The sequence below is a fragment of the Alnus glutinosa genome, chromosome 5, assembly GCF_958979055.1.
Source record: "Alnus glutinosa chromosome 5, dhAlnGlut1.1, whole genome shotgun sequence".
Taxonomy (NCBI): Eukaryota; Viridiplantae; Streptophyta; class Magnoliopsida; order Fagales; family Betulaceae; genus Alnus; species Alnus glutinosa.
In genome coordinates, this window is record NC_084890.1 from 30,429,704 (window position 1) to 30,442,465 (window position 12,762).

Sequence of the window (12,762 nt, forward strand, 5' to 3'; positions counted from 1 at the left end):
ATGCATGTGCCAAAAAAAAAAGATGGATCGTGATTCACGAGTTTGGTAGCAAAAATACCCATGTATACAACCTTTTTTTTTTTTTTTTTTTTTTTAGGGAGAATTCATTTATAATTTTTGAATTTTTACCATTTTAAAAAAAATGTACCTAAATTTTAGAACGTCTCAATTTAGAGTATATATTTTCTCAGAAAGTTTTAATCTCAGTTATCCGTTAAAATTTTTTGTTAAATCCTGTCGAAATTCTTTTTTTTTTATATAAGTAAATTATGTCGAAATTCTCAAAAGACTCCTCCATTTTTTAAGGAAAAACAAATTGCTAAAAATTAGATGTTGGTTAGAATTTAACAGAATTTACAAAAATACCCATGTCTAAATCTTTAAATAGTTTTTAAAAAAACAACAACGGTATTTTAAGAATTTTGATAGGATTTAACAGAAAATTTTAATAGAATACTGAGATTGAAACTTTCTGAAAAATGAATATACTAAATTGAAACATTTTAAGGTTTATGTACCTTCTTTCAAAACGAGTGAAAATTCAGGAATTATAAGTGAAATTTTAAATTTTTTTTTTTAAAAAAAGAAATATAACTTTTTTGAATTGATGCATTCCCTTTTGGCTTTGTGCATCTAAGAGCATAATTCATGTGATTAAGATAAAGAGTTGTCATCTATAAAAAAAAATAATAATAATAAATTTAAAAAAAAAAAAAAGAAAAAAAAAAAAGATAGAGTTTTCAAATACCGTCACGGTTATTAAAAATTTGTCCTTATCCATTTGAGAAATAATTATGCAGAAAAATTTATCCTTATCCCCACTTGAGAATCAATCAATGGCGCCTGCTCACTTTCTATATATATGCATGCTGTCTTTCCTCGTGTCATCTCTTTCCTTTTCCTGCCCTCACATGTTACGACTTACGTGCACGCCTTATCCCTTTTCTCTATGTCTAGCTTTAATGTCATTTACGTACGTAGTTATTCATGTGACATTTTCTCCATCACAAAATATTCCAACAAACTTTCTTTAATTCAGTTTATCAAACATATATTTATTTTCCTAATTAAATGAGAAAAAAAAAAGTTTAATTAAGGGAATGCTTACAAAAACAAGATCAGAACGAGCCCATCTAACAAGAGCATGTGTACGATAATTAGCACATCAAGACCTTTTCAAAACATTCCAACTTTAAAAGGAAGATAAGTCTAAACAGATACATTTCCTTACATGTTTTGTTTTTTAAAGAACTTTCAAAAACTCAATATAAATGAAAACTTTGTTTAATGCCAACTGTTAAAAAATTGTTGGTCAAATGATTAAATTTACCATTTTCTATCGGCTAAAACTTTTAGGATAAATAGTAATTCTAACATTATATTAGAGCAAAACATACATCTTGAGTTCAAACATTATCTCTGCCAATTCACCCCCTCCAATTTCAGGTTAAATATTTCTCGTGTTGGTTCTTACTTATTAAAGAGAAGTTTGAGCTTACACATGAGAATGAGTTTTAAAGTATTGGTTAAATAATTAAATTTACACATTTCTACCGGCTTAAACTTTAGGTTTAAAAATTAACGCCAACAATATCAATGAAGCAAACTTTCATTTATAATTGTTAGATACAAGGATTACTACATTTCATCATAACATACAGTCATACATGATGAGTTCCTCCTTACACTTTTTAAAGCCTATATATAGTAAGTACCACATCCTACGTACGCAGCAATCACCAAACAAGTACAACAAAATATAGAGGAAACCCTCTTTTCTTTTTTCTCATAAATAGTTGGAAAAACTATTTTTTATCCGAATTAAAATCAGATAAAAAAAAAAAAAACCAAGTGTTTCCAACCATTAAGTACCCCGTTAGCCAGAGCTGCTACTTCTTGACGCTTTTAGGAAAGAGCCGCTCTTGGTGATCTCGCGTAACGGCTTGTCCGTGAACCTGATTATATTGTAGACCCATGCGCCGGATATAGCCCCAAGAGTCGTCGCCAAAAGGTACACCCATATGCTTTCGTACTTGCAATGTACAATAGCAGGCCCCAAGCTTCTTGCTGGATTCATCGATGCTCCTGAAATTGGCCTGTCAAAATAGTATCCCCACATCATTAGAATGCCAGCTTTAATTGCAGGGTACTACAATTTTTATTGAAGGATCCCGTTCATTTGAAATGGATAGGATTTTGGGTTTATTTGGCAAAAACATGTATATAGCAGAACAGAATAAAATAATAAGTTGTTAATTTTAAAATTAATAAAAAGTGATGATGTGATATAATTGACCCATGCACCGGATATAGCCCCAAGAGTCGTCGCCGAAAGGTACACCCATATGCTTTCATACTTGGAATGTAAAATAGCATGCCCCAAGGTTCTCACTGGATTGTTAATTTTAAAAGTGTTGATTGGCAAAGACATGTACAGAACAGAACAAAGTAATTGGTTAATTTTAAAATTAGTAAAAAGTGATGATGTAATATAAAGTAAAAAGAATTTGTATAGAAAAGTAAAAAAGTTTTGTATTGTAGTGAATTTTTTTATTTGAATAATAATAAAAAAATTATTGATGTGATATAAAAAGTAAAAGAAAGTGAGAATATTTTGATGTTGATTAATTTTAAAAAATATTAAAAAAATATATGAATAGTAAAATTCACTACCGTGTATTGTTCATGCTCTTAACAAACAAGGCCTCTATCCATTTAGTTAAATAAGAAGGGCATAGTAGTCTTTTTACATTTTTAGAGAATGTGAAAAGACAACTATACCCTTATTTTTATACTAAATGGAGAGGATCAAAATTCAATTTCTCTATTACATTTTTCTTATAAATTGATTTTACGATTCTCATGACAGTCTTCATAACACTGTCGCATGAGTTGATAAGAGTATGTAGTAAAAACTGTAGTATTTTAAGCATTTTTCATAAAATATGTACCGAGCATAAATATATACTACTGTTATATAATTTAATGATGTAAAAAAATAATTAATTTTCAGTGTTATGTCATCTCAATTGTATGATAGTTATATATCAGTCTACTGAATATATATAATAATAATAATAATAATAATAATAATAATAATAAAAATGGTGTGAACATATAATTTGTGCAATATATTCTAATATTCTAATAAGATTAGATTAAGCTATTACCCGGCAAACATTACGTTAAGTAGGACCGTAGACCCAACAGCAAGGCCAGCAAGCTCTCCGATCTGCATAGACAAAATGTATATTTTAACTCTTTATTTATTTATTTATTTGAACAGTGTAGAAGAATATTCATACACGTAATTGTCAACATGGATAAGCTTCAAAATTATTTTCGTATTATAACTCAACACGTTTGGGTTTATATACAAGGCAGATTGCTTGATATCATAAGATTCTGTACGCAATCGGTCAACGAGATGGGAGACCTAATCAGCCAACCAAATTGGCTAATTATAATTAATTTGTTGTGCAATTACTTTAATCGGAGAATTTGATTGAATATTAATTATATGATTTTTTTTTTTAAATATTTCATTGGTGATTTGACATAATATCACTATCAAGAATTAAGACAAGCATTTTTCTATTTGAAGGCTAACAAGGCTCCTCGTCGGGATGGGTTTACCTCCTATTTTTTCATGAAGACTTGGTGTATTGTTGGAGATAAAATTAAACAAAATTAAACGAATAAAAGGGTGAAAGAACTAACAGCTCTATTGTCGGTGGCAACACCGGATATGACAAACATGAGGTAGAATGTGATTATGAACTCAAGCACAAAAGACTGCAGGTTAGATCCCGCCGGAATTGTTCCGGCAAACCGGTTCTCGTGCCCACTGAATATCAACCGAAGGGTGCCGCTCGCAAGTGTTGACCCGAGGACTTGAGCTGATACATAAGCTGGCACCTACGAGAGATATAAATTTGACAAAAGAAAAATAAAAAAAGAAGTTTAAATCAGACAGACAAAATCTGATTCACATGGTATTTTACTATTTTTGGCAGAATATTATTCGACTACAATGTGGATTGGTTGGGAGAAGGCATATGAATCATGGGTTTTTGTCACACCTGGAAAATTCACCAAAATTGAAGTAATTTATTTTGGTAAATAAGTTGAAAATACATGAATTTTTTACATACCCATTTGGGTGTTAATAACAATTAATAACATGCCTTTGAAAGGAAAGTGGGTTGTTTAGAAACTGCAAAAAAAACTTGTTAATTAACGAGCTTTCTTGCAGTGCACCCAAACAAGAATGAGAAAGTTTCTCTGGTGTGGTTTACCTGCTTCCACGGAAATCTTCTACAAGTGGCAAAGGCAATGGTGACCGCAGGATTAAAATGGGCGCCGGAGATGTGGCCAACAGAGTAAACCAGAACCATCACAGCCAGCCCCCATACTATCGATATTCCCGGCAGAGTCACCACCTTGTCATTGTCCAAATTCACCACCACCGCTCCACAACCGGCAAAGACCAAGAAGTAGGTACCCAAAACCTCTGCCACCAACTGTCATCAACAAAAAAGAATTTTAATTCCCTTTTTCATGTTAAATCGGCTTAGATAAGGCTGAATATGCAGACCCAAAAACGTTCTTAAAGCTCATGCTTTCTAGGACTCGGCATATAAATTGAAAAAGAAAAAAGGAATTAACTAAATATATGCACCTTCTGCATGAAAGGAACAGAGAGACAGAGGCCTCCTCCATGGTTGGTTTTGGAGGCAGAGGAGGCATGGTTGTGATTGGCCTCGCATTCTTTAACAGACAAAGCAACATCATGGTTCCCGTTACTTCCTGAATTCTCTGCCATCGCTCTTGACACAAGAAGAGAGGAAGGAACAGAGGTGAAAGAACAGAGAAATGAGATTGCTCAGCTTTGGCAAAGAACCCCCGGCGGAACAACTCCAATTTATTGGTACAAAAAGATCCAAAAAGAGAGAGAGAGAGAGAGAGAGAGAGAGAGAGAATGGACTTTTTGGGAAAATGAAAGAGACGACCAAATGGGTTTTACTTTTAAAATATGAAGAGCATAGTAAATAACGTTGAAAAAAGTGATGTTTTAGATGATGTGAACAGGTATATGAATTGATGGCTGCTTCAACAACCCACCGGAAATGTGGAGGGATGAAATGAATGGCTTTTAAGACTCCAAAATCACTATTAATGGATATTGGATACTGCTTATACGGCCAGCCATGATCCGTTGCTGATTGTCTAATGCTATTGGGACTTCAGTTTGGATCAATCTTAGTTGAGGATAGCAGTAATAACACCTCTCATAGGATTTTATCAAATGTAAAAGAGATAAAAATAGATAATATACTCTTCTTCTAGAATGTGAAAGGATAGCTATGACTAATTTAATGAGGTTCTCCCTTTTTCTAAAAAATAAAAATAAAAATAAAAATAAAAATAAAAATAAAAAAGAAGAAGAAAAAACCTATTCTGTAAAGGCTTTCTGTTGCATGAGGGGACATAATTTTGTTCTTTTTTCTTTTAGGAAGTTATGCTTCAAAATATTACCAAAAAGATGACTAAAATGTCATTTTTTTTTCTTCGTTTTAGTAGAAAACAATGTTATATACTATACCTTCATTTCACTCTTAAGATGTGTTTGGCATTACGATTTTGTAGATAAAAAATTCGATTTTAAACCAAATCGCTGAACATGAATCGTTTAGAATTACGTTTTCTTAATATTTTAAACCTTTAAACCAAATCCCTGAATATGAATCAATTTTGTACATGAAATGTCATCAAAAGTGCGATTTTGTAGATAAATTTATGATACATGATACTACCCACAAGAACCATATATCAGTTGATTGAGTGAGACTTGAACAGTCGATTTCGTGATATTAAACAAACGAGACAACAATTGAGCTTAATTACCCTTGCGGGCACCGCAAATAACTTATAATAAAATGTTTACAAAATAAAACAAAATCTAAAAACACGGGTGTAAAAGTCTATAACCATATATATATATATAGAACCATATGTTAGTTGAGTGAGGTTTGAACAGTTTATTTCGTGATATTAACTAAACCAGACGGCAGTTGAGCTTACCCTTGCGGGCACTGCGGATAAGTACTTCTAATAAAAAGACGGGCGTAAAAGTCTATAAGACTATATATATAGAGGTTTAATTAATCAACTAGGAGGAAACTACTTTAAAAGGGTATTTCTAGAAATGTAAAACAAAGAAAATTAAGAATATTCAACCCGAACCTTTGGGCTCCTGAAAAACCTAAGGATTCATTCCAGCCAGTAGGATAACTTTAGTTGAATCTGCAGACTGCAGATATACATGTTTGTTAAAGGTTTAATAAGTCTTTTTATATTTTCAAAAATAAAAATACACATATTTTAGAAAACATATGCTTTTTTTTTTCCTTTTTTTGTAGAGATTAACTTATTACTTATAAAAAAAATATTTAAAAAGAGAGAGTGGTGGCCGCTCGGCCACCCCCCGAGCATGCATACAGGCGGTGCGATACGGCTTTGGACAATTCTCTTTGTTATGTACAATTAAAGACAATATTAACAAGCAATATTATAAGTGTACATGGAGGGCAAGTTGTCATGTTCAACTCTTCCTGCACAAAGGGATCCACATATTAATTTAATCATTCTTTTATTTACATTATTTTTTCCTTCAATTTTAACTTTTCTGATCCACCATTTAGTGAAGCATTTGTTAATTGTAAATGTGGGGAACATTAGAGAAGAGACGTTTGGCTTGAAAGGTAACCCGTGATCATGTAGATTAGGGACCAAACTAGAAATTTAACTTTAAAAATAGTAAATTGTATTTAAAAAAAAAAAAAAAAAAAAAAAAAGAGGACGTCTATTGTTTCTTTTTAACAAATTCAAAAGGTTGAAAAAACTTCTTACGAGAACTTCACTTATAACTCCTGAACTTTCACCACTATTGAAAAATGTACCTAAACTTTAAAAAAAATGTCTCAATTTAGAATATTCATTTTTCATAAAGTTTCAATTTTAGTCGTTCATTAGAATTTTTCCTTAAATCCTATTGCAATTCCCAAAAATACCCCTCATTTTTTTTAAAAAAAAAAAAAATTGCTAGGATTTAGGTGTTTGTTAGAATTTAATGAAATTTGCAAAAATACTCGTGCCTGAATCTTTGAAAAAAATTATATATATTTTTTTAAAAAAAAGTAGGGGTATTTTGGGAATTCTATATATAACACTTAAATTGAGACGTTTTAAAGTTTAGGTACATTCTTTTAAAAATGATGAAAAATTCAATAATTATAAGTGAAGTTCTCTCAAACTGTTTTTACAAATTCAATAGTAGGTGATCTAGGGTCTCATCTTCAATATTATTAGAGCAAGTGAGGGCTATATTTGAAAGAGTAACGTTACACGTGCTATTATGTAATTAGAGTCATGTTAGTTAAAAAAAAAATTAACATATTCTAATTACATATGCTGACACGTGTTAGTAAATTGTAAAAAAAATGTAGGTCTAATATTTTTCTATTTAAAAAACATTACAATTTAAGACAAAGCCACTTATAGAGCTTTCGCTTTCTTCATAAACCAAATGATTATGATGGTATCATATAGTATTAAAGTGGTTCGGCTCATATCCAATTTCGGTTGGAATTGGATTCGTGGAGATTAAGATATATATTCGATAATAACAAAATATAAGAAATATATGTCACAATCTTAACTAGTCTAATTTCAACTAATGCAATGATACAAAAGCTATAGTCCTAGATTTCTCCAACTTTAATCATCATAGCATAAGTCGTGGTTGGTTCTTTTATTATTATTTTTTAACCCTATATGAATCAATCTTAATTAAGCACTATGGTTCAATGACATATTGCTTCCAAATAATTGGTTATATATACCTCGATTTGGTGAACAGAATCCATAATCCAGTTACTGGTTCCACCAACATGAGACTAATTGGAGACAAACCACTAGCATTGCCGGCCGTGGTTGTTGACGAAGAGTGTCTGTGTCGACTCTGTGTGTCATATATATATATATGTTTGCAATTAATTTTTTTATATAAAATAATGTTATTTATTAGACCGTTGAAGAATCAGTAGCAGATACCCTATAGGTGGTTCATTTCCGTAAATATAGTAAAAATATCAACAAAAAAAAATCACAAAAAATTACACGCAACAGAGTCGATACAGGTTCCTTAAGCATTAGGAATGCTACGGTACTTCACAATGTGTAGAGAACCAAAAGAGCTTCCCTATAATTATTATAATCATAAACTCGATTATCTCACATCTCACATCTCTTCTCTCACCTCTCTCTTCTCTCCTTATAATAAAGTAAAAGTTAAAAAATTAAAAAAAAAAATTATATTTATATATTTTAATTGTTTAGGGAAAAATTAAGAAAAGCTATTGTGAAGTGTTTTTGCAACAGTTTTCTTTAAACTTTTTCTCAGTATAAATAAACTAAACCACTTTTTGTTTTCCTATTTAAATACACTCAATAATAGCTTTTATTATCTTTTCCGTATACCGTGTACATATTTTTTAAATTAAATGTTACGGGAAAGATATACGAAACATAAATCATTTAAATATTATTTCATTTATAAGAATGAGAGATGGGAACGACTTTTGCTTCTTTAAATATAGGGTACAATTTTTGGTTCCATTAGTATTTTCTTAATTTAGAGAACAACAAGAGAATCTTATTCAAGTGATTTTTTAGAAGTTTGTCCTACATCTGGAAAGGGGGTGGAATTTAAGAAAGCTGTTGCTAGTGCTCTTATACGATTGTTATACAACTGAAATGACATGACGACAGTGAAATTCAACATTTAGATCAACAAAAACATATAATAATAATAATTAATTTTCACTATCATTTTATCATAATTATATAACACTCTACTTAATAGTATTTAAAAAAAAAAAAATCAATTGCTGATCTTTATATAAAGGTCAATGGTCAGGTTTGACGGTTGGGAGGAGGATTAAAGGCATCAGATGGCCCACGTTTGAAGAAGTAATAGTGGGGTATATGCTAATAAAAATATGAAAAAAGGAGAGGATCATGGGGACGGACTGGATCGGACGGGGGTACTGTTTGTCGTGTTTCAAAGATTCAGCTTACATGAGTCTCTGATATATAACGGTGACGTCACATTCTGTCATAGATTACGTAACAAAGTACCCTCTCCCTCTGGTTGTGTCTCAACTATATATGCCACGTGGAAAGGATGCTCACAATCAATCAGTTCACTGTACAGTTCTATTTTCATTCAAAGTCACCCAATCAAGACCGGTAGTAGTTGCAAGGCAACTATAAAAACTGTCCATTTTCTACAATTAGTCGTTAAAAGGAGAAAAAATTAACCAAAGTGCACGTTAAAATCAACCACCGTAACCCATGTGTTTGACCCACCAATTCTGGAAGTCAACTACGCGTTGTTAAATAAAAGAGGGAGCGAAAGGGAAATGATAGAGACAACTTTTTAATAAAAATTAATTTTTTTATTATAAAAGGGTAATAAATGGGGGATGAGTGAAGGATGTGTAGAAGCTCTCGGAGTGAAATGCTTGGTGTCCCACCATCATCTCATTCCTATCTTATTATTGGTTACGTGGACAAATAATGTTATTAAAAAATCAGGGTCCCACTACATTCTCTTTGATATCTCTTACATTATTGATCCACGTAGACAACAATGAGATAGGAGTGAGAGTAGGACACCAACCGTTTCACTAAATAAAATTACAAAAAATATTCCGTTCTTTGTTTTAAAAAAATGACGGTTTTAAAAAATTCATGTTTTTAAACTCCATACAAGAGAGTGCATTTTTAAATAATGAGTCGCAGTTTTACCGAATTCTTAAACACAAAATTTTGTTTTAAAATTACTACTTTTTTTTTTCTTCAAATAAGACGTTTTGAAAACCATTAAACCAAATGAACAATAAGACCCTGTTTGTTTCGGCGTAAAATATTTTGTCGGAAAAAGTTGTTGGGTGAAAACATTTTTTAGGAAAAAAAAAAGTGACTATTTTCTGCTAATTGTTTGCAACCTTGAAAAATGGTTCAAAAAACATTTTCAACATTTGCAAGAAAATCATATTTTAAGATATTTTATTCAATATCTTAAAATACAGGGTATTACAGCTTGTATAAAAAATCACCAAATATTTATTATATTTTCATATAATCTGAGAAGCTACGAGGAAGAGAGAGACAACGAAGATGAGTTGTGAAGGAAGAGAGTACGTGAAAATAGAAGGCATTCGGCTTTGGGACTGAGATTGAGATCTAGTGCAATTGCATACCCATCTTGCTTGCAATTTGTACAAGCAATTATGAAAGGGACCTTGCGCGGCTCACATGCCCAAGTAGGTGCTCAGGCATCCCAAGACCTTTTCGGGCAAGTATACCCCATAAAGGGGTCCTCTCACAACTGCCTATCTGGGGCTATGGGTACGTAAGTGACGAAAAATTGTTTACGCAAATGAAAAACATAAACCATCTAATCGTGAAGGTTATTGTTCTTGGTCAACTGAAAACATTTTCAGGTTGACCAATATTTTACACCGCAACAAACACTTAGAAATAAGAATAACTTTTTTCAGAAAATATTTTATGCCAAAACAAACGGAAGGCCAAAAATAATTTGGGAAAAAAATAATATTATAAAGGCAGGAAAATCAAACCAAGTGATTAAGTGCTTATTAGTGCATCTAATTTTCTACAGGATCCACTAACAAATGCATGCTAAGGCAAGTAATGATCACACCAACTATGCTCATGCAAAATCTAACCCCCCACCATTCACCATTAATTTCAACGCTATGCTCGATCAAATTACTCATTGTGGCCTCTCTCTTTTTTTATTTTTTATCATTTATTTTTATTTTGAATGGAGAATTTCCACACCCATTTTGCATGCCAACGTTGGACTTGGACCCTATATTACTGTTACTCATGCAATCCCACGCTTTGGCAAAGAATCCATCAGTTCACACTATTTTTATGTGGAAAAACTTGACCAAAATTGCAATTTTGAATGTATTTTTCTTTTTTCTTTTTCTTTTTTTTCTTTTTTTCAAATATCCACTATGGTTGTTGGAAGTTGTAGAAAGTAGAAACCTTTGGTTTTGGGTGGCAGGCAAAGACTACTTCTCACGCTTTAATGTAAAAGTTTTCCTCCCTTTGCATGCCTCCTCTGCTTTTGTTTTGTTATGTTTCTTTCACTTTTTATAGTCATTGCACGAAATTTCCTAACGTGAAGTTAGATCAAGCTGCATGCAATTGTAATAACTTTGACTTCACCTGTGATAATTGTTTGGGTGCGCTTTCTTGCAGTGCACCCAAACAAGAATGAGAAAGTTTCTCTGGTGTGGTTTACCTGCTTCCACGGAAATCTTCTACAAGTGGCAAAGGCAATGGTGACCGCAGGATTAAAATGGGCGCCGGAGATGTGGCCAACAGAGTAAACCAGAACCATCACAGCCAGCCCCCATACTATTGATATTCCCGGCAGAGTCACCACCTTGTCATTGTCCAAATTCACCACCATCGCTCCACAACCGGCAAAGACCAAGAAGTAGGTACCCAAAACCTCTGCCACCAACTGTCATCAACAAAAAAATTCCCTTTTAAATGTTAAATCGGCTTAGATAAGGCTGAATATGCAGACCCAAAAACATTCTTAAAGCTCATGTTTTCTAGGACTTGGCATATAAATTGAAAAAGAAAAAAAGGAATCAGCTAAATATATCTATGCACCTTCTGCATGAAAGGAACAGAGAGACAGAAGCCTCCTCCTTGGTTGGTTTTGGAGGCAGAGGAGGCATGGTTGTGATTGGCCTCGCATTCTTTAACAGACAAAGCAACTTCATGGTTTCCGCTACTTCCTGAATTATCTGCCATCGCTCTTGACACAAAGAGAGAGGAATGAACAGAGGTGAAAAAACAGAGAAATGAGATTGCTCGGCTTTGGCAAAGAACACACGGGGGAACAACTCCAATTTATTGGTACAAAAAGATCCAAAAAGAGAGAGAGAGAGAGAGAGAGAGAGAGAGAGAGAGAGAGAGAGAGAGAGAGAGAGAGAGAGAGAGAGAGAGAGAGAGAATGGACTTTTTGGGAAAATAAAAGAGACGACCAAATGGGTTTTACTTTTAAAATAGGGATAAACACCTTTTTAGTCCTTGAGTTTTGGCAACTTTATTTTTTAGTCTCTGAGTTTCAATTCGCATCACAGACGATACCTAAATTTTTGGAAATGACCAAATAAGTACCTCGGTTAACTTCTCCGTCCAAAAACTAACGGCTCGCCACGTCACTGACACTTAGCACCACTAGAATGTCGACATCTGTCCAGTGAAACACGTCAGCATTCACTTAATTTCCAAATCACCCAAACACCTCCACCTCACACACCCACGTCATTTCTTCATTTTGGGGGGGAAAACTATTTTTTGCAATTTAAGAAACTCAAAACTGAAACTCAAATATTCAAACAAAAAAACTTAAATCATTTCATCGTTAAAATCAAAATCCCTAAAATTAACTTGTGAAGTGAAGAAGTGAAGAACCCTAATCCCTAAAATCCCCCTCGGCCGACTCTCTCTCGACCGGCCGACTCCCTCCCGGACTCCCGGACTGTCGCTCGATTTCTCTCCCATCGACTCCACAGAACCGGCCGACTCCCTCCCGGACATCGAAGAAAGGGGATTTCACCTAACCTCGGCCGGACGTCGAAG

General features: G+C 33.0%; 2 protein-coding genes across 2 annotated transcripts; both read right to left on the reverse strand.

Annotated features, from left to right (window-relative positions):
- Nucleotides 1–1,593: 1,593 nt before the first annotated feature.
- Nucleotides 1,594–4,974, reverse strand: LOC133867795 (aquaporin NIP1-2-like). The gene is made up of 5 exons (XM_062304551.1): nt 4,682–4,974; nt 4,299–4,523; nt 3,721–3,918; nt 3,171–3,232; nt 1,594–2,096 (listed from the first exon to the last, which is right to left on the reverse strand). Exons 1-5 carry the CDS (start codon nt 4,823–4,825, stop codon nt 1,877–1,879), a joined length of 849 nt encoding a protein of 282 aa, XP_062160535.1. The 5' UTR covers nt 4,826–4,974; the 3' UTR covers nt 1,594–1,876.
- A 6,298-nt stretch (nt 4,975–11,272) lies between these two features.
- Nucleotides 11,273–12,064, reverse strand: LOC133867796 (aquaporin NIP1-2-like). The gene is made up of 2 exons (XM_062304553.1): nt 11,785–12,064; nt 11,273–11,629 (listed from the first exon to the last, which is right to left on the reverse strand). Exons 1-2 carry the CDS (start codon nt 11,926–11,928, stop codon nt 11,288–11,290), a joined length of 486 nt encoding a protein of 161 aa, XP_062160537.1. The 5' UTR covers nt 11,929–12,064; the 3' UTR covers nt 11,273–11,287.
- Between the last annotated feature and the right edge of the window lie 698 nt (nt 12,065–12,762).

Bases quoted from the DNA above. Each gene is read 5' to 3' on its own strand.
- LOC133867795 (XM_062304551.1), bottom strand. From the start codon at position 4,825: ATGGCAGAGAATTCAGGAAGTAACGGGAACCATGATGTTGCTTTGTCT. The intron at 4,524-4,681 runs GTGCATATATTT...TGTTGATGACAG, and splicing joins CTGTTCCTTTCATGCAGAAG to TTGGTGGCAGAGGTTTTGGG. The intron at 3,919-4,298 runs GTAAACCACACC...TATCTCTCGTAG, and splicing joins GAAGATTTCCGTGGAAGCAG to GTGCCAGCTTATGTATCAGC.
- LOC133867796 (XM_062304553.1), bottom strand. From the start codon at position 11,928: ATGGCAGATAATTCAGGAAGTAGCGGAAACCATGAAGTTGCTTTGTCT. The intron at 11,630-11,784 runs GTGCATAGATAT...TGTTGATGACAG, and splicing joins CTGTTCCTTTCATGCAGAAG to TTGGTGGCAGAGGTTTTGGG.